The 25986-nt window shown below is 51.2% G+C and overlaps 1 protein-coding gene across 1 annotated transcript; it reads left to right on the plus strand.

Annotated features, from left to right (window-relative positions):
• Positions 1 to 1305: 1305 nt before the first annotated feature.
• Positions 1306 to 25753, plus strand: LOC311531001 (E3 ubiquitin-protein ligase TRIM39-like; the record flags this gene model as incomplete). Its single annotated transcript, XM_084648062.1, has 8 exons — positions 1306 to 1426; positions 2627 to 2843; positions 8818 to 9208; positions 10833 to 10928; positions 11952 to 12182; positions 12491 to 12690; positions 14170 to 14229; positions 25570 to 25753. The coding sequence occupies 8 exons, from the start codon at positions 1306 to 1308 to the stop codon at positions 25751 to 25753; spliced, it is 1500 nt and encodes a 499-aa protein (XP_084504188.1).
• Between the last annotated feature and the right edge of the window lie 233 nt (positions 25754 to 25986).

The following is a 25986-nucleotide window of genomic DNA, read 5'->3' on the forward strand; positions in this document are numbered from 1 at the left end:
GACATCCGGGGCCTCTAGTCGCGGCTGCTGCCAATGCCTGGTAGTGCTGGTGGCAGCTGGCTGCCCCGGGCCCTTTGAAATCGCCCCAGCAGCCTGCAGGGCTCCTCGGCGCACGCGCTGGAAGGATGCAGTGGCACATTAGGGGAAGGAAACGCCCCGCGTCAGGAGCCACGCTGGGCGGGGTGGGGGGAAAGAAGAAGCCCATGACCACAGAAGAAGGTGCAGGGCTGAAGCCCTGACCCCCCTGTATGCGGAGCTGGCCTGAGCCCCTCCCTCTCCCGTGCCCCCTGCATGGAGCTGGCTCTCACTCTCAGGCTGTGGAGAAATTCAGCCCAAATCTACTCACCTTGGTATCACCATTTCCCCCATCACTACACAGCCATGAAGGGATTCAGCCTAGGAGGCAGGGTCAGCAGTAGCATCATTTGGCAGGTGGGATCTAGGGCACCCAGAGGTGAAGTGACTTTCCCAAGACTCAGCAGGGAGTCAGTGGCAGAGCAGAGAACCAAACCCAGGACACCTGAGCCCCAAGCCTGTGTCTTAACCACTAGGCCACCCTTCCTACCCGAGGAGGGGGAACCTCCTCTGCGGGCACTAGACAGAGCCACCAGGAGGTGGGGAGCAGAGAGAGATGGATAAAAGGACATGGGTGGGAAGAAAGCAGTGGGAAACATCAGGAAGGGGAGGGAGCAAGGACTTAGAGAAGAAATAAGAGGGAGGGAAAGGGGCAAGGAGAGTGATAGGAAGGGAGAGGAGAAAAGAAGAAGGGAGAGGGGAAAGACTCCCCACTGCTTGTGCCTCCCATCCACCTTCTTCCCACAGCCAATAGGGGTGTTACTGAAGACAGGTTGTAGCTGAGTGTAAGGATTTTAATACGCTGTAATTCATGATAACATAATGATGTCGTTCGTTTCTATTTTAATAATGATGACATTGTTAGGATACCAATGATAGACACACATTCAATAACTAGAATATGAAGGAAGTTTGTGTATAAATATGCTGAAAATTGTCAGTTTTGGGGGGAGGCTGGGCCAAACACACACACTTCTCACGCTTAAGGCAAGAGAGGGCAGAAAGGAGTGAGTAGTGTGCAGGAGTCACTTGGGGAAGGGGACCTAGGGGGAGGGGACAGAGCAGAGGCAGGAAGAGGTGGAGTGGGGCAAAGTGGGGGCTTGGCCTTGGGGAAGGGAGTGGAGCCGGGTTGCGGCACTCACCAGCACAACCAAAAGCCAGCACCTATGGTGTGTGGGGTGGTATCGGTGGTGGCGAAGGCAGCCGGGTGGGCATGTGGAATCCCTGGCCATGCCAGAAGAGCGCCCCCCGCAGGGCAGCCGGCATCTCGCTGGGCACCAGCCAGCAAAGGTGCAGCACTGCCCAAATATCCAGCGGACGGAGTCCATGTGGGCGCAGCTTGTGCATGCAGGTACCAGCGGGGGCCCATTGACTGTTCTGCCCTGGGGCCCGGAATTGCCTGGGGGGACTGCGCTCATGTCCTGCTTGGGCCCCACAGCCCGGCTCCGTATGCGTTCCCATAGCTTGTCCTCTCTGTCCATTTCCCTGTCAGCTCACTGTGCTGTTTTAGATAAATGATGGCACTCATTTAGGGGGCTTCCCTTGGGTAACTGATAGAGATTTATGGTGTGAATTCTCACTGGCACAGTACTTTAAAAATCTTAAGCAGGCCAGCCCCCCTCCCCCAAAATTATGAGATTTAATAATAATAATAATAAATAGTAAATATTAGTATTATTTTATTTGCCTTTTGGTGTCTCAGAGGTTTACACTGCATTGGGGTGAAAATTTTAAGTGTTTCTCTGCAACAAAGAAAGCTAGATACTTCCTTTGTTTAGAAAACAAAAGCCGAGAGTCTCACCTCCTCACATGCTTCTAGGAGCTGGGGCTTCATCAGACATACCAAATATTGCAAGACTCGTGATAAAATCATGAAAGTTGGCAATGCTGCAGCCCCTTTCCACTGAGCCAAAGCAGCATTAGTGTAAATGAGAATTGGGTCTTGAAAACACTGATTCCAGCTTTACCAAGCTTTTAGCCTCTGAGTTTATTATCACAAGGCTTGGAAGGATTAGCTTTTATTCATAAATGTTGGCAAACCTTGCTTTTGTTGTCTACACACAGACCAATGAAAAAAATATTTCAATTGATAATAAATGATCATTACAAATATGCAAAGTAAGAACAAGGCTGCTTGAGAACTTATTTGAGTTTGATTGAAGGAGAGTGACTCTGCAACTTTTGACAGGAAATGCGACCATCTGTGTTTTCATGGTTATAAAGCTTCAACTTTTTGAATCTCGGTGTCTGCGGACATTAGATCACTGTGCTCTGACTCACTATTGATGTATCCCCCCATAATTTCCCGCAACTCTGAAAACTGAAATGGAGAACAATTGGAAAGAAATGCTAAAACCGAAATTTTTGTGCAATTGTCAAAATTTAACTCAATAAATAAGGGAAAAAATGCTTAAAACTAGCTGTAATGCTATCCATTAATATTCTATACATATATCTCAGTGATTTCTGCCAAGCCTGACTATCCCTCCTTAGACACACAGACTCTGGTCCTTCAAGGGCATTGCCCTCGGGGGACGCCCACCCGCCACAGGGCCCGAGGGGCCCATGTCACAGCGACGCCTGCAGGCTGGAATGTTCCCCGTGGGCTCCTCCCCGCCCAGCAGCAGCCGAGTCAGCGCCAGGAAGGGAAACACCCGGTTCCTGCTGCAGGAGCGGCCCAGGCAGACCCCGGCCGGCCTCACTCAGCTTCTCTCCTGCAATTCATGTGGCCGGTTCCGTCCTGGGAGGAGCCTGGTGCGTGACCTGGGGTGGGCCCCTGGGGGCGGGGCTTCTGCCTTGTTTGGTGGATTGGGTTTTAATTTCCCTCCCGAGAGCGCGATTGGCTCCCGGTTCCCCAATCGGCTTTAAAAAAAGCTGTAAAGGCTCGTTACTGCACCTGCGCGATGTTTGGTTTCGCTTTCGGGATCCCCTGGGTGCTGCTGATCCCGCTTCTCCTGCAGCGCCACGTGGCTGCGGGCGCTGGGCTCGGGTGCAGGGGCCTTGACTTGTTCGTATGGGGGTGGGGGGTACTGGCTGCCTCAATCCTGCACTCCCCACCCACACGTGGCTGCATTTGGCTCACTGCAGGGGGGTTCTTGGTTTGAGGGAGGGGGAACAGCAATAGCTGCAGTGGGGCAGTATCGATTTACCTGCCTTTGCCCTGCTCCCCTGGCAGTTGCAGTGCACCTGGGGGGGGGGACACAGGCTTTGTGGGGGCGGGAGGACACACAGGCTTTGTAGCAGGGTTCGGGGGAGTTGGAGGGACTGGCCCAGCTGGGCTGGGGACAGAGGGGGTGGCCACACTGGGCTGGGGAGGGGAGTGGCACCCAGTGTCCTCTGCTAATTGTTGGTCAGTGTTAGGGCATCTGAGGTGCCCCAGCTGGGGGTGGGGTCTAGTGGGGGTCTGCTCCAGTTGTGAAATGGCTCTCTGTGTGCTAGGTCAGTTCAGAGTGGGGATGCTTTATAAATATGGAAGCAGGAAATTTGTCCTCATAGAGAATATCCTGCCCTAGGAGGAGAGTTTGGGGTTTACTGGGATGTGTCACTGCCCAGCCTGTGCAGCTCCTGGCCACAGGTATCTGGTTAAAGCAACCAGCTGCTCCATCCTGGACACAGAGAACGGTGGAAGATGTGGAACAGGAGACAACCTCTCCCCTGCCCAGGAAGAACCATTAATAGAAACCTTCCCACCCCAAGGCAAAGGAAGGAGGAGGTGGCAGCCTTGGAGGTAGAACCTCTCCCTAAATACAGAAACAGTGAGAAGCATCCAGGAAAGAGGCCCCCTCAGCCCAAGGCAAAGGGATGTGATAGCCCTGAGGGGGAGATCTCTCCATTCATATCTCTGAATTTAATATTTCAGACATGTAGAAATATTCATCAGACCCCACATGGTCAGAGTTAAGGGTGTTTGGATGCTGGGCCATGAGAAGGTTTCTGTTTACTGGTGTGTGTGTGTATCCCAGACCTGGTTAGGTGCCAGTGGACTGTTGTCAGGGGAATGCAAGCATCTGAGCCCTACGATCTGCAGAGAAGTCAAGACTCTGGCACCAGAATAGAGCCCATCCACTGCCCCAATCTTGTGGTGCCTGGGCACATTCTTTAGGGACTCTACCCCCATATCAGCTGTGAAACCCACTGCCTAATCCCCTGGTGTAGAGCTGACCCTCCAGACTGTCGCGTGCTTAAACACACATCTCCCAAACTCCACACCAAGGGGAGAGCATGCTGGTTTCAGCTGAACTCTCTCTGGAGGCACGCAGTAGTTGTGAAGCATTTCACACACAGAGACAGACTCTTTGCACAATCTAACACACTATTGCTCTTTCACTTCACCAGATAAAGCTCAAGAGAGTTCAGATCACATAGCACAAAATAATCAACCTAACTGCAGTGTCCCTCACTAGCTCCTTAGGAGTTCTGGGGGCCATCTGGGACCAGGAAATCAGGCAGGGCCCCCGGCCTCATGAGGCTGCTGCATGCTGGAGGACTTTGCTCTCTCCTTCTTATTTGGAGACAAAGAGTGAGATCCATGAAGGGACTCAGGTATTACAACGCTGAATGTCACTGCGTCTAAACTAGCTGCCTAGAAAATCACTGGAATGACACTGTGAGCCAGAAAGCCTGAGTTATGGGGCGATGTAAGTGTCTTAGAATAGGTTACACAAAAGCCAGCATACTAGGCAGGGAGCTGCCTAAGGTAGCCAGTTGGAGATGCTGAGCATAGGGGAATTGCATGGGGAATCTAGGCCCCTCACTCAGCTTTGTGGATTGCAGAGCTGTTCCTGTGACTCTCTGGAGCCCGCTGTCTCTTGATAAATTTTGTTTGTGAGAAGAAAAGGAGGACTTGTGGCACCTTAGAGACTAACCAATTTATTTGAGCATGAGCTTTCGTGAGCTACAGCTCACTTCATCGGATGTCTGTGTATAAATAAAGTCTGCTGCAGTTTCCACGGCATGCATCCGATGAAGTGAGCTGTAGCTCACGAAAGCTCATGCTCAAATAAATTGGTTAGTCTCTAAGGTGCCACAAGTCCTCCTTTTCTTTTTGCGAATACAGACTAACACGGCTGTTACTCTGAAATTTGTTTGTGACGTAAATTCCCCAAAATACAGAAAATTCAGAAGCCATTTTTCTCTTCTAAGCCCTGGTCTACACTAGGACTTTAGGTCGAATTTAGCAGCGTTAAATCGATGTAAACCTGCACCTGTCCACATAATGAAGCCCTTTTTTCAACTTAAAGGGCTCTTAAAATCGATTTCCTTACTCCACCCCGACAAGCGGATTAGTGCTTAAATCGTCCTTGCCGGGTCGAATTTGGGGTACTGTGGACACAATTAGATGGTATTGGCCTCCGGGAACTATCCCAGTGTGCTCCATTGTGACCACTCTGGACAGCACTCTCAACTCAGATGCACTGGCCAGGTAGACAGGAAAAGGCCCGCGAACTTTTGAATCTCATTTCCTGTTTGGCCAGTGTGGCAAACTGCAGATGACCATGCAGAGCTCATCAGCAGAGGTGACCATGATGGCGTCCCAGAATCGCAAAAGAGCTCCAGCCTGGACCTAACGGGAGGTACGGGATCTGATCACTGTATGGGGAGAGGAATCCGTGCTATCAGAACTCCGTTCCAGTTTTTGAAATGCCAAAACCTTTGTCAAAATCTCCCAGGGCATGAAGGACAGAGGCCATAACAGGGACCCGAAGCAGTGCCGCATGAAACTTAAGGAGCTGAGGCAAGCCTACCAGAAAACCAGAGAGGTGAATGGCCGCTCCGGGTCAGAGCCCCAAACATGCCGCTTCTATGATGAGCTGTGTGCCATTTTAGGGGGTTCAGCCACCACTACCCCAGCCGTGTTGTTTGACTCCTTCAATGGAGATGGAGGCAACATGGAAGCAGGTTTTGGGGATGGAGAAGATGATGATGATGAGGTTGTAGATAGCTCACAGCTAGCAAGCGGAGAAACCGGTTTTCCCGACAGCCAGGAACTGTTTCTCACCCTGGACCTGGAGCCAGTACCCCCAAACCCACCCAAGGCTGCCTCCTGGACCCGACAGGTGGAGAAAGGACCTCCCGGTGAGTATACCTTTTAAATTCTATACATGATTTAAAAGCAAGCATGTGTAATGATTAATTTGCCCTGGCATTCGCGGCTCTCCTGGATGTACTCCCAAAGCCTTTGCAAAAGGTTTCTGGGGAGGGCAGCCTTATTCCATCCACCATGGTAGGACACTTTACCACTCCAGGCCAGTAGCACGTACTCGAGAATCACTGTACAACAAAGCATTGCAGTGTATGTTTGCTGGCATTCAAACAACATCCGTTCTTTATCTCTCTGTGTTATCCTCAGGAGAGTGATATCATTTATGGTCATGTGGTTGAAATAGGGTGCTTTTCTTCAGGGGACACTCAGAGGTGCCCATTCCTGCTGGGCTGTTTGCCTGTGGCTGAACAGAAATGTTCCCCGCTGTTAGCCACGGGGAGGGGGGAGGGGGGAGGGGTTAGCCACACGGTGGGGGGAGGCAAAATGCGATCTTGCAACGAAAGCACATGTGCTATGTATGTAATGTTAACAGCAAGGTTTACCGTGAAAGAGTGTAGCCATTGTTCTATAAAATGTGTCTTTTTAAATACCACTGTCCCCTTTTTTTTCTCCACCAGCTGCATGTGTTTCAATGATCACAGGATCTTCCCCTTCCCAGAGGCTAGCGAAGATCAGAAGGCGAAAAAAACGCACTCGCGATGAAATGTTCTTTGAGCTCATGCTGTCCGTCCACACTAACAGAGCACAGACGAATGCGTGGAGGCAAATAATGTCAGAGTGCAGGAAAGCACAAAATGACTGGGAGGAGAGGTGGCGGGCTGAAGAGTGTAAGTGGTGGGCTGAAGAGAGAGCTGAAGCTGAAAGGTGGTGGCAGCATGATGAGAGGAGGCAGGATTCAATGCTGAGGCTGCTGGAGGATCAAACCAGTATGCTCCAGTGTATGGTTGAGCTGCAGCAAAGGCAGCTGGAGCACAGACTGCCGCTACAGCCCCTGTGTAACCAACCACCCTCCTCCCCAAGTTCCATAGCCTCCACACCCAGACGCCCAAGAACGCGGTGTGACAAATGAATAACGAATGCATGAATGTGAAGCAACAATGACTTTATTGCCTCTGCAAGTGGTGATCGAAGGGAGGAGGGGAGGGTGGTTAGCTTACAGGGAAGTAGAGTGAACCAAGGGGTGGGGGGGTTTCATCAAGGAGAAACAAACAGAACTTTCACACCGTAGCCTGTCTGGTCACGAAACTGGTTTTCAAAGCTTCTCTGATGCGCACAGCGCCCTCCTGTGCTCTTCTAACTGCCCTGGTGTCTGGCTGCGCGTAACCAGCAGCCAGGTGATTTGCCTCAACCTCCCACCCTGCCATAAATGGCTCCCCCTTACTCTCACAGATATTGTGGAGCACACAGCAAGCAGTAATAACAGTGGGAATATTGGTTTCGCTGAGATCTAAGCAAGTCAGTAAACTGCACCAGCGCGCCTTTAAACGTCCAAATGCACATTCTACCACCATTCTGCACTTGCTCAGCCTGTAGTTGAACAGCTCCTGACTACTGTCCAGGCTGCCTGTGTACGGCTTCATGAGCCATGGCATTAAGGGGTAGGCTGGGTCCCCAAGGATAACTATAGGCATTTCAACATCCCCAACGGTTATTTTCTGGTCTGGGAATAAAGTCCCTTCCTGCAGCTTTGGAAACAGACCAGAGTTCCTGAAGATGCGAGTGTCATGTACCTTTCCCGGCCATCCCACGTTGATGTTGGTGAAACGTCCCTTGTGATCCACCAGAGCTTGCAGCTCTATCGAAAAGTACCCCTTGCGGTTTATGTACTCGCCGGCTTGGTGCTCCGGTGCCAAGATAGGGATATGGGTTCCGTCTATGGCCCCACCACAGTTAAGGAATCCCATTGTAGCAAAGCCATCCACTATGACCTGCACATTTCCCAGGGTCACTACCCTTGATATCAGCAGATCTTTGATTGCGTGGGCTACTTGCATCACAGCAGCCCCCACAGTAGATTTGCCCACTCCAAATTGATTCCCAACTGACCGGTAGCTGTCTGGCGTTGCAAGCTTCCGCAGGGCTATCGCCACTCGCTTCTCAACTGTGAGGGCTGCTCTCATCTTGGTATTCTTGCGCTTCAGGGCAGGGGAAAGCAAGTCACAAAGTTCCATGAATAGTGCCCTTACGCATGCGAAATTTTCGCAGCCACTGGGAATCGTCCCAGACCTGCAACACTATGCGGTCCCACCAGTCTGTGCTTGTTTCCCGAGCCCAGAATCGGCGTTCCACAGCATGAACCTGCCCCATTAGCACCATGATGCATGCATTGTCAGGGCCCATGCTTTCAGAGAAATCTGTGTCCATGTCCTGATCACTCACGTGACCGCGCTGACGTCGCCTCCTCACCCGGTATCGCTTTGCCAGGTTCTGGTGCTGCATATACTGCTGGATAATGCGTGTGGTGTTTAATGTGCTCCTAATTGCCAAAGTGAGCTGAGCGGCCTCCATGCTTGCCTTGGTATGGCGTCCGCACAGAAAAAAGGCGCGGAACGATTGTCTGCCGTTGCTCTGACGGAGGGAGGGGCAACTGACCACACGGCTTACAGGGTTGGCTTCAGGGAGCTAAAATCAACAAAGGGGATGTCTTTACATCAAGGAGTATTTCAGGCAGGACTTCACGGAGGGTTCCAATAAGAAAGTCTCCAGGAGGAAGCAACATGTCCCGTCTGTCTGGAGTATTTCACTCACCCTGTCACTCTGGAGTGTGGGCACAATTTCTGCCGAGCCTGCATCGCCCAGTGCCGGAAGGGACCCGACACAGCTGCCTCCTGCCCTCAGTGCAGAGAAACTGTGCAACAGAGAAACCTCAGGCCCAACAGGCAGCTGGCAAATGTCCTAGAAATTGCCAAGCGGCTGAGTTTCCAGGCAGCAAAGGGAGGAGGAAGGGGCGGGGTGTGTGGGGAACACCAGGAGGCTCTGAAACTGTTCTGTGAAGAGGATCAAACCCCCATCTGTGTGATCTGCAGAGAGTCCCGGGCTCACCGCGCTCACAGGGTGGTTCCCATACAGGAAGCTGCCCAGGAGTACAAGGTAGGGAGTTGCTGCCTGTCTAATAGGTGATAACTTTGGATGTTAATTACAGCTTAATGGTGTAACCGTGTCATTCTGCTGTGTGTAGCCTTCATTGCATGAAAGCTGATTGGGGGAGTTACAAGCTGTGGCTGGTATTACTGGTTGTATCACAGTGTTTATTGTTATTTGCATCCCCTAGAGACCCCAGATGAGATCTGACCTCGATTGTGGGGGACTTGCACAAAACCCAGTGGGGGCCAATCCCTGCCCCGAGCCATTTACAGTCTAACTAGGCAAGACAGACAAAGGGTGGGAGGGGAAACTGAGGCACAGTGAGGGGAAGTGATTTGTCCAGGGTGACTCAGCAGATCAGTGGCAGAGCTGGATATAAAAACCTGGTTTTCCAAGGCCCACTTCAGTGCTCTAACCACTAGCTACTCTGCCCCTTTCAGCAGCACTGAGTAGTGATGAAGTGCAGACAGTAGGAGGAAAAGACTCCTTGATACAGGTCCTAGGCCCGGCAGGGAGAGGAGGTTTCCCGCTGGGATTGTTAACTCCTGTCCTGCTCCATGAGGGGTTAAACTCAGATGCTGCTGGCCTGCACTAGATGAGATCACAGGGCTGAACATGGTGTGGGACCCGGAGCACCTTCAGTCCACACCCACAAGGGCTCCAGTCAGTGCAGGTCCATGCCACATGCCACTGGGATCAGACTTATCTTCAGCAAAACTAACCCCTGGGCAGTGCAGACCAGTGCCACTCTGATCTCTTCTCATGTGTTCATGGGCAAGGACCAGCCAACATGGGTCCGTTAGTCCCACCAGGCAGCCCTTTGAAATCTGCCAGAATCCACCGCTTCTGGGGTCTTTGCTAGGTACTTTGGGGAAGCTACCCAGAGGCCATTGCAGGGAAAGGGGCTAGGACAGCACTAGGGCAAACCCCAGCTGTTCCTAATACAAATCAACACATCTAATGGGGTTTGCCCTAGGCCTTAGGTCAGTGCTGTCCAACCCGTCCCATCCCCCGGGTACAGGGCTGAAAGTCAATGGAGTTGGACTCCTTTGAGCATCCCAGCCTACATGGCTGCCCACGGTGGTTTCTGGGATTGGTATCACTGTTTGTTAAATCTTCTCAAAAACAGTTTTATAGATTCACCACCATGGGACACCAGTTTTCCACTGGTTCGACTCAATGGAGAAAGTGGATGTAATAACTTCAAACAATCTGAATACAAAACCCGCCCAATTTCCATAAATAAGGTTTCATTTCCTTGGTGTCTCCTTTGTCCTACCAAGAGAAAGACCCACTGTTGTACACAATATTGTTGTAACTGTGTTGGTCCCGGGCTATTAGAAAGACAAGGTAGGTGAAGGAATTTCTGCTCATGGCAGCTTCTGTGGTGAACGACAAGCTTTCAAGCTTACACAGAGCTCTTCTTCAGGCTTGGGAAAGAGTGTGTTCCCCAGAGCTGAGTTGTGTGTAACTCTTTTACCAACACGAGCTGGGCCAGGAGAAGGTATTGCCGTACCCAGCTAGTCAGTCTCGGAAGACTGACTGTTCTGTAGAATTTTGGGTGGGAAAACACCTCATCCACCCCCTTCAACCTTGAAAATAAACCCACCAAATCATTTCTGTTTGTCAGGAAAAAATACAAGCCCATTTGAAGACTCTGAGGGAAGAGAGAGAAAAGCTGCTGGGATTGAAAGTGACTGGAGAGAAGAGAAGCCAGGAGTATCTGTTCTTCGCCTGTTCTTCGCCTGTTCTTCGCCTGCTGGGACATGGAGCTGGGAGGGATGTTTATTGGTAGATTTCTCTGTGGCCTTGTGTATGTTTCTCCAGGATCATGGGATACTCTCTGTGTGTGTGTGTGTGTGTGTGTGTGTCTGCAGATGTGCATATCACAAATGTTCACTCCCTGGAGAAGGACAACAGCGTCTTCTGCAGGATATAAGATGCATTTTAATGAATGAGTTAATTATGACCCCTTGTGGCTTTCACAAAATTTCTCCCAAACCGCACTGACTATATCCCAGTAGAGATGGAGACAGCCCGTGCAGAGAGATTGGGCCCAAATGGGAAGCGGTAAGAAAATCCTCTCCTTTGTGATCACAGTGTATAGTCAAGTGTCAGGATGTGAAAAATGGTGGGTTTTGAACCTCAGTCCACAGAGACTCTCATGACAACCCGACCGCTCTCCAGAGCCAGCGGGGGAGGGGCTAGTGGAACTCTGGCCCACCAGCGGATCTGCCTACAAAGCTCCTGATTGGAGCAGACGTTCGGCTGCATGAATTACGCCAGCAGGAGTCACGGGAAGTTGTCCAAACAACTGAGTGAACTCCCGATCTGCTGCTAGACTGGACCCTGACGCTGGCTTGGCCCTGGAGTTGTTCCTGACTCAGGTTTGACCTGCAGTACTGCTGTCTGACTTTGGTTTGACCCTTCGCGAGGGTGCCTGACTCCGACTCCAGTCCTGATCCCCCGTGTGACTCCAGACACTGATTCTGGCTCAGCCTTTGGCATGACTTCTGAGCTCAACTGTAGCCCCAACCCTTGGTGAGATCCTGACTTTGACTCCAGCTCTGACTTCGGCTGTAGTTCCTGACTTCTGACTGCAGCTCTGAGCACTAGGCCTGTCGACTCATGGCCTGGTCTCTACACAGATGTGTTAGAGATTGTAAAGAAACTCTCTCTTGTAAGACTGTATGAAAGGTCAACAGGCTCCATCCATGTTCCTGACCAGCCCTTTCCTTATTTCTTATAGAAACAGACAGAAACTGAGAGGCAGAAGATTGTGTCTGAATTTCAGCAACTGTGGCAGCTCCTGGAGGAACAAGAGCGACTCCTGCTGGCCCAGCTGGAAAAGCTGGACAAGGAGATTGTGAAGATACAGAATGAAAATATCACCAAACTCTCAGAGGGGATTTCCCGTCTCAGTGAGCTGATCAGTGAGATGGAGGGGAAGTGTCAGAAGCCAGCAAGTGAATTCCTGCAGGTGAGACTGAGCTAGAAACATCCCAAATCCCAACACAGGGACAGGACAGCTCCTGAAGAACAGGCACCGGGGTCCAGCAGTCAGAGATCTCAGTGTAACTCAATGTGTGCATTGCTGAAATGTGAATGACTATTGTTCTTTGCAGACTCACAGACACATTGATATTAGAGATGGAAGAGCCCCATTAGCTCAGTGAAACCATGGCCCTTGTTTCCCTGTATTTGCAAAATCCCTTTCCTGGAATCCCAAGTGTGTGTCAGGTGGTATGAAATTTTTTTTAATCTCTCTCTCCTCTCTCTCCCCTCTAGGATGTCAGAAGCACCTTGAGTAGGTACGTGGCTCTCTCTCACTCCCACACATACTTGGCAATGCCGCGGAAGAGCATGGAGATGATGCTTGCACCGCATCTCCACAGCAACATGTGGGGGATTTTGGATACAAATCTCTCAGATAAACTTAATCCTGAGGTTCTCACCCTGGTACAGAAGACTCTGGAATTCTCCATTCAGTGGGAAAGACTGACCTCATGTGTTTCCTAGAGATGTCACATCCCTGGGGGAGTGGCTGCCTCAGGATTGTGGGGATGGAATATGGGCCTGTCACTACTGGGGCCCTGGATACCATTCAGCCCAACGCAGCAGTGGTCAAGAGTCTTTCCCACCTGAGTCCCAGCCTGAGGACTGTTTAGAGACCTGTGTGGAATGAGCTGGGGATGGGGGAGTTGGTGTCTCAGTTTAGTTCCTAGTGGACAGATTTCTACAGCACTTTACATAGGAACCTCCTGTCCCTCAGAGCATGGAGGCCAAGGAGTGAATTGGCCATGGAGGGGGGCATTGGTCTCTGCTCAGTTGCCCACAGATGGGAACCCAGCGCCTGATGGTCGGTGGTTCTGGCACCTGAGGCGTTTTTTGCTGGAATGAGGTTTTGGTGACCAGATGTCCCAATTTTATAGGGACAGTCAAGATTTTGGGGGCTTTTTCTTATATAGGCACCTATTACCCCCTACCCCTGTCCCGATTTTTTACACTTGTCTGGTCACCCTAAATGAGTCAGGCACCTGCCTCGCTCCACACAAAATGTGAGTGTGGGCGTGGGGAGTAGGTGGAGGTGGGTTTTGTGATGTCACCTGCCTTAAAACTTTTACCCCCGTGGTTAGAGCACTCACCTGGCACGTGGGAGACCCAGGTTCGACTCCACTGTCTAGAGTAGCTCCTGAATGTGAGTACCAACCTTAGGGCAAACAGTTACAAACCCCATGCTAGGTATCAAATGTGAACCTTTCAAGCCCCAGAACAGCCTGAACATGGAGTCACAGACAGTCCCCTTGGGTTCTCCGGTCTATCTTGCTGCTTTCCTGCCTCCTCCCCTGCTCCATCTCCCTGCTCCCCCCACCGGGGCTGCCACATTCCCAGCAGCAGAGTCGGGGCAGCTCCTGGCCACAGGTATCTATCGTTAAAGCCACCAGCTGCTCTATCCTGGCCATACAGAATGGTGGAAGACGTGGAACAGGAGACAACCTCTCCCCAGCCCAGGGAGAACCATTAATAGAAACCTCCCCACCCCAAGGCAAAGGGAGCAGGAGGTGGCAGCCCTGGAGGGAGAGACTCTTATCCAGGAACAGGGAGAAGCATCCAGAAAAGAGCCCCTCTCAGCCCAAGGCAAAGGGATGTGGCAGCCCTGAGGGGGAGACCTCTCCATTCATATCTCCAGAACCCACCTGGTCAGAGTTAAGAGGGTTTGGATGCTGGGCACTGAGAAGGTTTCTGTTTACTGGTGTGTGAGTCTGTAGTCCAGACCTGGTGAGGTGCCACCGAACGGCAGTAAAGGGAACCCAAGCATCTGAGCCCCAGGATCTCCAGATAATTCAAGCCTCTGGGACCAGAACAGAGCCCATCCACTGCTCCAGTCTTAAGGTCCCTAGGCACATTCTTTGGGGACTCTCCCCCTATCTGAAGTGTGAAACCCGCTGCCTAACCCCCTCGTGCAGAGCTGACCCTACAGACTCCCGCGTGCTTAAACGCACCATCGCCCAGAACTCCACGCCAAGGTGAGAGCCACTGGTTTCAGCAGAATTCCCTCCGGAGGCCCGCAGTGGTTGTGAAGCATTTGGCTCTGTCTACACTAGACAGCAAAGCACTGCCTGTGTGGTCACCCGCAAGCGCTGGGGAGAGAGATCTCCCAGCACTCCTGGTAAACCAGGTCGACGCTCAGAGCTGTCTACACTGGGGCTTTACAGCGCTCAAACTTGCTGTGCTCGGGGGAGGGAGGGTGATTTTTCACACCCCTGAGCCAGCAAGTTACTGCGCTAAGAATTGCCAGTGTAGACGTGCCCCTTCACACACAGAGAGACTCTTTGCTCACGTCCAACACACTTGTTAGGATAAAGATATTCAGGCCTGTCTGCAAAGGCCTGTACTTTAAGAATTTAGGTGTATTCTTATCACTTGGCTAGTTCTAGAGGTATAAAAGAAGAATCAAAATCACTGTCTGCGGATGTAAGGGCCTTCTCTCACTGTGACAGTCTGAGGCCCTGTTCTTAGGCTAAGGCCTTTGGCTAAGCAGCAGAGGCAGCCATAAGCTGGGAAGCGACTGGTCACCTCCTCACATTCCAAACTAGTCATATTGAAATAAGGTGCTATTGGGCTGTTAGGCACTATCAGGACAGGATTGTATTCCTATCACCTCCAGAGAAAGGGAAGTGCCTAGAAAATGTAAAAGGAAACTTAGTTTGATAGCATCCTGTCTGGCAAGAACTCACTTGTCAATAGCTGGGATGTGAAATCCTCACTTCTGTATTGTCCTGTCATTATAGTTCCCACTTTGCTATTATTTGTCTGTATAATCTCTGTCTGGTTCTCTGACTGTTCCTGTCTGCTGTATAATTAATTTTGCTGGGTGTAAACTAATTCAGGTGGTGGGATATAATTGGTTACATAATCATGTTACAATATGTTAGGATTGGTTAGTGAAATTTCAGGAAAATGATTGGTTAAGGTATAGCTAAGCAGAACTCAAGTTTTACTATATAATCTGTAGTCAATGAGGAAGTGCGTAGGGGTGGGAGGGAGGGGGTGGGTGAGATGGGAACAGGGAATGGGGGTAAGAAAATTTGAATCATGTTTTGCTAAAGAGGGAAATGGGAACAGGGAATGGGGGTGGGGAAATTGGAATAATGTTTTGCTAAGGGCAGGAATGGGAACAGGGACACAGGTGTAAGGCTCTGTGGTGTCAGAGCTGGGAAGGAGGATACTAAGGAAGGAAACTGGAATCATGCTTGCTGGAAGTTCACCCCAATAAACATTGAATTGTTTGCACCTTTGGACTTCGGGTATTGTTGCTCTCTGTTCATGCGAGAAGGACCAGGGAAGTAAGTGGGTGAAGGAATAAGCCCCCTAACAACACTATTGCTCTTTCACTGAGCCATTTGCTGTCTGGGCTTTAATCCCCTCCCCATATCGATGGAGCATCTAAGAAGATCACGGCAAATCCAGAAACCAGGACATTGATATCTAGCAACTAACAACTCAGAGGGCTTTCCCCACTTCTAAATAGGGAAGCTTGAGCAACATTCCCCAGTTCAGTAAAGAACTGGAGAGGTGTGAGGTTGGGGATGAGAACTGGCTGCTGGAAGGAGTCGGGGCTCTGACCTGGACTCTAACCAAAGAGGTCAGATGGAGAGACAGACAAAGCTCGAACAAGGAGGTTCGCTACTGCTTGCCTGGGCTCTGGGCTGACCAGAATAATCTATGCTTGAACCTTCATTTCTCTAGGATAATCTAACAACTTCCTATGCAATGTCCAGTTGACTACTACACCCGACTGTTCTGACAACGCTCTTTGAGTGTCTCTGCAAACGCTTGCTCAGGTGTGTTTGTCCCTGAAGCGTGTGCGAGTCTCTACAAGGAGTGTCTCAGTTGGCCCCACTGAACAGAGCTCACAGTGTGAAGTCGGAGAGCTGCAGGCTGAGGGCTCCAGGTAAAGCAGGGGGTGAAGCCACGTGGCTTATCTAGGAGGAAGAGCAAGAGGCCGAGGGAGTCTGGCAGACTAAAGAGTCTAGAGACTGTTGTAAAGCTGGAAACGTAGCACCGACCAAGTGAATTCATGACAGAAGTTTAAGAACAACTAGATCCCAGGGCAGGGTTCATCTTCAGCCACTCCCTGCTGCAGTCAGCTTGTACCCAGGGGTGTGCATAAGGGAGGGGAAAGTAGAGGCACGCCCTCCCCCGACCACAATAATCATCATGGGCACAGAGCTTCTCCAACCCGGGGGTCGCAGAGGCAGGGAAGAGCGATCTTCTGCCAGTGCCAGGCGGGGTGGGGGGAAGGGTAGAGCAGGGCCCGTGCTCCCTCCCTGCCTGGGGAGACCATGGCCTTGCAGAGGCATCCTGGCTCAGGGAGAAGGACATAGAGGGCGGCTGGGCAGACAGCCAGGTCCCTGGCTCCCAAAGCATGGAGAGCCTGTGGCCTGAGCAGGCCAGGTGGCTTCCACCAGCTTCTGATCTGCTGGTGCCCCCCTCAGTTTGAAAATCTCTGTGCTAAATGGAAGGCAGAAATTGGGGGGGGGGCGCGTGACCCCCACTTGCACAGCGGCCCATTTTCCTGCCCCCGCTGGCTTTGCACCCTGGGTGGCTGCCCCTCTCACCCTGCACTACTTATGGACCTGTTCCCGTGGCAGAGGCCAAAGGCACCTTCCCCTACGAAGCTCGGAGGGTTGGCACCATTGTAATCACACACATTCAGGCTGCTCTTGCTCAATGTAAACAGGCCTTAATGCGAGCAGTGTCACCATCTCTCATGATTTTATCATGAGTCTCATTATATTATTTGGTGCATTTGCTAAAACCCTGTTAGAGGGTTTATTCCTTCACCCTCTCACTTCCCTGATCCTTCTCTCATGAACAAAGAGCAAAAATACCCAAAGTCCGAAGGTGCAAACAATTCGATATTTATTGGGGTGAACTTCCAGCAAGCTTAAATCCAAGTTCCTTTTTCCTTATTCTTGAATCCCAACTTACTTCCTGTTTGCCCCTAATTTATATAGTAATCTTCTCAGCTATACCTTAACCAATCATTTTACTGAAATCTATCTGACCAATCCTAACATATTGTAATATAATTCTCTAACCAATGCATAGAATAATAGAATCATAGACTATCAGGGTTGGAAAGGACCTCAATAGGTCATCTAGTCCAACCCCCCGCTCAAAGCAGGACCAATCCCCAACTAAATCATCCCAGCCAGGGCTTTGTCAATCCTGACCTTAAAAACTTCTAAGGAAGGAGATTCCACCACCTCCCTAGGTAACCCATTCCAGTGTTTCACCACCCTCCTAGGGAAAAAGTTTTTCCTAATATCCAACCTAAACCTCCCCCACTGCAACTTGAGACCATTACTCCTTGTTCTGTCATCTGCTACCACTGAGAAAAGTCTAGACCCATCCTCCTTGGAACCCCCTTTCAATTAGTTGAAAGCAGCTATCAAATCCGCCCTCATTCTTCTCTTCTGCAGACTAAACAATCCCAGTTCCCTCAGCCTCTCCTCATAAGTCGTATGCTCCATCCTTCTTGTAGTGTGGGGCCCAAAACTGGACACAGTACTCCAGATGAGGCCTCACCAGTGTTGAATAGAGGGGAATTATATCCCACTACCCTCATTAACTTACACCTAGCAAAATTAGTTATACATGTAAGCAGTGTCAGGATGAGCTCCACCCTGACATCTGGTGGTGAGGTGTGGCAAGTTGTGGAAAAGAACTTCAGTGGCCGATCTCAGTTGCATAGGCACACCCACCACGCCGAGAATGAGGCCATAGCTGCCCAAATGGTCACTCTGGCTGCTGTGGGATCCCCAGTGTCTCTGTTATTGGGGCGGGAAGAATAAATTGTTATTACCCTGATTATGGGAACTGTGCTTGGAACTGTACTTGGCCTTTTGTTATGATGGAGGGACTCACCATCAACTTGGTAGCACTCGCTAGGCAAGGGTCATGGGTTCCAAAACTCTGTGAATTGAGAGAGGCTGGGGACAAATATTAATACTTGGTGGTATGGGCCCCTGGGTGAGGGCCTTACATGGTAATTGCACTTCCTCCTCGCTCCACTGGGGAATATCAGAGCTAATTTGATTCCATTAGGAGTCTAGTTACAGGCCGCTGAGCTCACTTGGGGCTAATGGTGCACCAGCCCTGAGGCTCCCCTACTACAGGCCGAATTCACCTAAGAGCTGAAATCACTGAGTGTTGTGTTAAGTAGTTGGGGAGCCTGAAGATATATTGTGGAGCAGTTTGCGGGAGTGCCTTGTGGACAGGCTGGTGGAGCAGTTCATAGTACGGCGGGAACTGCTTGTGGGACGTGGAGCGGAGCGGAGGCGAGCAAAGCAGTTCGTGGGGCGGCTGGCAGAGCGGAGCTGTGGGGCGGTCAGCTTCAGATCATGTAAGGTGCCCCTTACCTCTCCCCCCCCGCATCTCCACCCAGGTTGGGAGGTAAAGCTCTGCAGATAAACTTTCGAACTCTGGGGCTGCCCTGACCAGGGACAGAGACTTTTGGGTCATTGGACTTTGGGTGATTTGTGGTTGCTGGATTCAAGAACCAAAGGGAAAGAGCATCCCCCAATTTGCTTGGGATGTGTTTTTTTTTGCTCATTTGTTGTGTTACGAATCCTGTTGGTGGTGTTTTCCCAACATAATGCCACATTGTTTCTCTCTGTTATTAAAAGGCTTTTTGCTACACTCAGACTATGTGCTTGCGAGCGGGGAAGTATCGCCTCTTGGAAGCACCCAGCGAGGGTGGTGTATATTTGTCCCAGCTCACTGGGTGGGGGCTTGAGCCGGTTTGCATTGTGTTATTGGAATGAATCCCCTAGATATTGAACCCGGCCCTTGTTGCTGCCAACTCTGATGGGCAGCAACAAGGGCCGGGTTCAATATCTAGGGGATTCATTCCAATAACACAATGCAAACTGGCACAGCAGACAGAAACAATTAGAGAACCAGACGGATTCACAATAGAAAAGGTGGGGGCCATAAAGATAAAATGTACAGAAATGAGGGTTTCAAAACCACAACTATTGAGAAGTGATTTCTTGCCAGACAGGATGCTATCAAGCTAAGTTTTCTTTAACCATCTTTCTCTGGAGGGGATGGGCATTATCAGGACAGGATTATATTCCGAACAGCCCAATAGCCCCTTCCTCTGCTGCTTAGCCAAAGGCCTTAGCTTAAGAACAGGGCCTCAGACTGTCACAGTGAGAGAAGGCCCTTACACCTGCAGACAGTGATTTTGATTCTTTCTTTTGTAACTCTATAACTAGCTAAATGATAAACATATACCTAAATTCTTAAAGTATCGGCCTTTACCGACAGGCCTGAAAAGCCCCAGCTCCTGGAAGCATGTGATGAGGTAAGACTCTCGGCTTTCATTTTCTATGCAACGGAAGATTCTCGCCCTCTCGGTTGTCGAGAAAATCTAGAAAAAGTGACCCAAGTGCCACCTACAGGTCTGAGCAACCAAAACCCAAATAGAAACAATCTAATGTTTATTATTCTTACATTTCATAGAATCACAGAAGATTAGGAAGAGACCTCAGGAGGGTCATCCAGTCCAATCCCCTGCTCAAAGCAGGACCAACACCAACTTCATGATTTTGAGGAGCAGGCCAGGGCGTGGGAGCTTAAGGAGAGGAGGAGGAGCAGGAGTGGGGCCACTGAGAGGGATCGGGGTTCACTGCCGGTCGGGGGCTAAGGCCAGTTCAACTCCCCCACCAGGAAGAAGCTGTCACTGCTGGCAGGGGCTGCACTTCACATGGAGGGAGCTGATCACCTTCTCAGCTCCCCGACCAGGAAGCGCAGCCCCTGTTGGTGCCATTCCACGTCTGCCCAAGGCTTTCAGTTTGGGGGGTTCACCTGGCCCCTTGCCGCTCAAACAATGCCCATGTTAAAAAGGGGGGGAGCATGGCCCCTTGGCCCCAACTGGTTCCAGTGCTCCAGTGGACATTGCATAGCTTCCATCCACTGCTACTGGCTCCCAGGAGCCATTCCATGGTGCCCCACACTCACAGTCCAATCAATACGAGCGCCCCTGGTGAGGACATGCCCCGCCAACACAAGAAGCAAAGTGCAGACAGCACAAGTGATGCAGTTACCATGGCAGCTGCAGGCCGACATAAGTTAGGTTGACTTAATATTTTAACCCTGATATTCTATGATTCTGTGCTTGAGAACTTATTTGAGTTTGATTGAAGGAGAGTGACTCTGCATCTTTTGACAGGTGATGTGACCATCTGTGTTTTCATGGTTATAAAGCTTCAACTTTTTGAATCGCGGTGTCTACGGACATTAAATCACTCTGGTCTGACTCGCTATTGATGTATCCCCCCATAATTTCCCACAACTGTGAAAACTGAAATGGAGAACAAATTGGAAAGAAATGCTAAAACCCAGATTTTTGTGCAATAGTGAACATTTAACAATAAATATTGAAAAAAATGTTTAAAACTGTCAGCGACAGATATTTAATACATCAGTGAATTCTGACAATCTCTCTTTAGACACACACTCTGGTCCTTCAAGGGCATCGCCCTCGGGGGACGCCCAGCAGCCACAGGGCCCGAGGGGCACATGTCACACCGACGCCTGCAGGCTGGAACGTTCCCCGTGGGCTCCTCCCTGCCCAGCAGCAGCCCAGTCAGTCCCAGGAAGGGAAACCCCCGGTTGCTGCTGCAGGAGCGGCCCAGGCAGAGCCCAGCCGGCCTCACTGGGCTTCTCTTGTACAGTTAATGTGGCCGGTTCCATCCTGGGAGGAGCCTGTCGCGTGACCTGGGGCGGGCCCCTGGGGGCGGGGCTTCTGCCTTGTTTGGTTGGTTGGTTGGTTTTGAATTTCCCTCCCGAGAGCGCGATTGGCTCCTGGTTCCCCAATCGGCTTTAAAAAAGCTGTAAAGGCTCGTTACTGCGCCTGCGCGATGTTTGGTTTCGCTTTCGGGATCCCCCGGGTGCTGCTGGCCCCGCCCCTCGCTCCTCCTGCAGCGCCGCATGGCTGCGGGCGCCGGGCTCCGGTGCAGGGGCCTTGACTTGTTCGCTTGGTTGGCAGTATGTGGTTGCGGGGGGCTTCCTGCCAGCCCTACTCCGCCACCCAGCACCGAGTGGCTGCTCTTGTCTCACTGCAGGGGGGTTGTTGGTTGTGGGGGGGTTGTTGTTTGGGGGGGGAGGAACAGCAGTAGCTGCAGTGGGGCAGCCTCAATTTACCTGCCCTGCAGTGCACCAGTAGGGGTGGGGGGGGAAGCGGGGGGGAGGGAATACACAAGCTGTGTGGGAGCGGGGACAGCAGAGCTGGGGAAGGCTGCAGCACCGTTTGGGGTGGGGGCGGTTGGCAGGAGTAGCCTGGGGAATGGGAGGGGGCAGCTCCACCGGGCTGGTGGGGGTGTGTGTGGAGTGTCACCCACCATCCTGTGCTAATTATTGGGCATTTGGGGTGCACCAGCTGAGGAGGGGGGGTCTATTGGGGATCAGCTCCAGGCTGCACCTCGGGTCGGCCGGCGCTGCTTGCATTTTCTTTTTCTTTTCTTTTCTTCTTTTCTTTTCTTTTTTTAAAATAAAAGCTCAGTGCTCTGTGTATTGGTTTGTCTTGGTTTTGGAGGAAGGGCTGGGAGAGGGATGGGAGGGGCAGGGGGGCCTGGAGAGATATTGCCTGAGGGGGACCCCAGAATGTGTGGGGGAAGGAGTTTGAATGCAGAATGAGGAGGGGGCCCTGGCATTGGCAGTGTGGGGGGTGGATGGTGGAGGCCCTGGCATTGGCCCTTAGGAGGTGCATGGGGCCCTGGCTGGGGCCGTGTGGGGTGGAGGCAAAGGGGTCTGGCTGGGGCAGTGTGGGGGAAAGGCTTTTGGTTTGGGTTTTTATTTGGATTTTTTTTCACCATCAGTGCTGGTACATCATCCCCACCGCCAGCCTGCCCCGACATTGCTGACCTCAGGAAAGGGAAACTACCCCTGTCCCACTGCCCGGAGGGAGCCATGGCTGCAGCGAGCCCCGTGGAAAGTCTCCAGGAGGAAGCGACATGTCCTGTCTGTCTGGACTATTTCACAGACCCTGTCACTCTGGAGTGTGGGCACAATCTCTGCCGAGCCTGCATCGCCCAGTGCTGGGAGGGACCCGACACAGCCGCCTCCTGCCCTCAGTGCAGAGAAACTGTGCAACAGAGAAACCTCAGGCCCAACAGGCAGCTGGCAAACATGGTAGTTCCCCCCACTAGCCCTTCTGAGCCCCAGTCTGTGACCCCCCAGCAGCACCATGTACCCCGCTCTGTCCTAGCCTGGCTCCCTGCGGCTTCGTGTTCTGGCACCGCGGTGGCCTCTGGTGGGTGAACGGTGGAACTACATCACTTCTCTGGCAGAATGTGGTTTCTGTGGGGAAAAAATTCTGCAGCCGGAAATGAATTCTGTGTTTCCGCAGTAGCTCAGAATTCCCCCAGGAGTATATATTGCAATGATGAATGTCACTGCATCTAAATTTTAGCTGCCGAGAAATTTACTGGAATGACACTGTGAGCCCCAAAGCCTGAGTTCTGGGGAGATGTAAGTGTCTTCGAATGGGATCCACAAAAGCCAGCCGACTCGATAGGAAACTGCCTAACATAACTGATGGGAAATGCTGACCAGAGGGGCATTGTACAGGGGGGTCTAGGGACCTAACTCAGCTTTGTGGATTGCAGGGCTGTTCCTGTGACTCTCTAGTGCCTATTGCCTCTTGATAAATTTTCTTCCTGATGTAAAATCCCCAAAATACAGAAAAAACAAAAGCAACTTTTCTCTTCTTAGGATCCAATTTGGAGGGATTTGGAGAGTGCGAAAAAGGAGGGAGATGAGAATAGGGTGTTTAACAAGAGTGGGAAGAAGGAATATCCAGGAACTGCTGGTAGGTGCCATTGTTACTCACCAATAAATATGCACAGGGATGTTATCAATGCTCAGATCTCTGAGTAACAGCAGAGTAACAGCGAGTTACATGTTCCCCCTGTGAGAGGTTATTTTTTGTTTCTTCTGTGCAAAGTATTTTCTGTTCTGGCTTCATGGAAACTAAACAGGAGAAAGGCTAATGGAGGAAATTATATTTGCTTACTGAACAATTGAAAAAGTTTTCTTAAAAATTTGAACAATCTCTATTAGAGGTTGCTATTCTGCTGGAGCTAAAGGGCTCCATAATTGGAGTTGACATTTTTCACACAGCAATGTCTCTCACCTGAAATTGTGGCATCAGCAAAATCAAGGGTTTTCTGGAACTGTTGATTTCACGACATTACCCTAGATTCTGATCAGAAAGCAGAAAACGTAAATTCCAACAGTTGAATCATTTCAATTTCAGTCTAAAATGTCCATCCACAAAGTCTGTTTCCACATTTCTGCAGGAAATGTTTCAGAACAGTTCGTTCCGGGAACATTTTCAGTGTCTTCACATTTCAGTCTGATTGGGAGAGGGAAGTAATTGTGAAAGGTCCAAATTTCACACAACAGGAACATTCTGTTTTCTGACAAACTCTGCCACCACAGTGCAGTTATCAGTCAAGGAGGTGACAATTTCCCCTTGAGTTTCTCTGAGATCGTCCCAGCAGGAGAGCGTGTGCGGCTCCCTGCCCTCCCGCAAGTGACCTACCCCAGTGACCGTTCTAGGCACTGATCAGAGGGTGACCCTGTGCCTGGTCGTACTCTGCTGCTCCCCCTGGTGTTGGGGGCTTGGAGTGCTCCAGAAGCAGCGTCTACAGGGGAATCTCTTGACTGAGCCTAGGTCACAACCCAAAGGAAGGTCAAAGGTTGAACTCACTGGTTTGCAATGAAACGCTCCCTCCTGCAGGAAAGGACTATAATTAACCAGCCATTGGAGCAGGGTCCTGTACCTGCATCTTCAACCTTCCTGTGCCAAGGTGATCGAGTCATTGTCACTTTCTCGCTCTGCCCCAGGGACTATTTAATTATTGAGCCAACGTGGAGCAGCTTCATCAGAAGACATTGTGGGAGCCTCACATCAGACTATCCCAGACCCCCATGGTTAGGGCAGTCACCTGAGCGGTGGGACACCTGTGTTCAAACCCTTCCTCCCGATCAGGCAGAGCAGGGAGTATAACCTGAGTCTCCCATGTGCCAGGCGCGTGCCCTAACCGCTGAGCTCAAAGTTATAAAGGAGCCTCTGTGGGCATCTCCCCTGGATTTTGTCGGGGACCCCATGCAGAAGGGGTGCTCAACGCACTCCTACAGGATTGGGCCCCACCAACAAGGTAGGCTTTCCATTGCCTGCCTTCTGGTTTGAGGATCCTTCTGGGGTTTACCCATGGGGCAGGTGTCTGGACGTCTAAGGTGAGGCAGCAGTGCTCAAACTCAGGAGAAGAGAAATTTAGGAGCCCTGGGAAATGTTCCTGTGGAAGTGTTGGTGCTGAGTGAGGTCAGGCGCCTGCAGAGTTTGAGGCAGCCAGGCAGAGGATTTCTGCATGTCAGGGGGGCGGGAAGAGGTGGGGCAGAGCAGGCCTGGGAAGAGGTGGGGAGGGAGTGAGGCCTTGGGGGAAGGTGTGGAGTGGGGGCAGAGCAGGGGTCAAGCACCCCCAGGAAAATTAGAAAGACGGCGTCTCTGGGAACTGTTATTGGAGAACCTCCACTAAGCAGTCTGGGGATGCTCATGAGCACAGTCGGCTGCAAGTGACAGAGGCTGAAGGATCCATCCCTCCAGCCTCCCCCTCACAGCTCCGGGAGGCCACTTCTGTTGGCCAAAAATCACTGCAGGTCACATGTGTCTGACTAATGACTGCAATTCGCAGGCAATATGTTCACCAGCAAAAAAAAAAAACCAAAATAAAACCCCAGCATCAGTGAGACCCTGTGCCTGAGTCCATCCACCAGAGCTGACAGCATCTGGGTGCCCAGAAGCAGCAAGGCTGGCTAGAAGCAAGTTTACAACCATGTAGCCAGTTTGCCTTACTCAAGGGTAACAATGTATCTCACCACAAATAGGCATCAGGATCTGTAACAACATTGTACCCAGTTGCTCATTAAGAATCCAGTGGCTTCTCCAGCAGCATCTCTGCCCAGCTCGCCTTTCCCATCGCAGCTGCAGCTCCTGTTCTGGTTGCAGAAGCCACTCCCCAGATTCCCTCTTGATCCTGATCTCAGATCCACTCTGCCACAAACGAGTCCTGGGGAAAGAGCAGTGCCAGCCTTCCCTTTAAAGGAAGTAATTTCAGCTGCAAAATCTTATAAATTCCCCAGTGTAATGCATTAAATAGCTGTACGGCAACCCCTGTAATCAGTCACATGTTTGGTAAATGCTCCCTTATCACCACAGCTGGATTTCCATTTCTGGTCCCAGTTGGCTGCTCCCCAGACTCTCCCAGGCCCCCTCTGTCTGTCCCCAGATCCCCTCCTGCAGCCAGACTGGAAAGGGGCCTGAGAGCCTCGGAGACAGGAGATCTCTCGTTATCCCATCCCCTGTGCAGCGCAGGAGCCCCAGTGTCAGCTCCTCTCACGCCCGCTGCCATCTGCAAAGAACCAGGAGTCCCCGAGAGCTGGGGAGACTGTGCAGGGAAACAGAAGCAGTAGCCACCAGGCCCAGAACACGTGTGACAGCTGCTCTCTTGGCCAGCACTCCCAGCACTGAACCAGGGACCCCTAGAGCTAAAAGCACAGGCTGCCACAGCTTATGCTAAATATTCAACCCTTTATAACTGTAACAGCTCCACACACACACACACCAGTGGGTTCCCCAGGCACCAGAGAGACATGGGTCTGAAAGAGCCTAATGGCCAGGTAAGGAACAGAGAGTAGGAGTCAGC

This window comes from Lepidochelys olivacea (assembly GCF_965140295.1).
Source record: "Lepidochelys olivacea isolate rLepOli2 genome assembly, chromosome: 14".
Taxonomy (NCBI): Eukaryota; Metazoa; Chordata; order Testudines; family Cheloniidae; genus Lepidochelys; species Lepidochelys olivacea.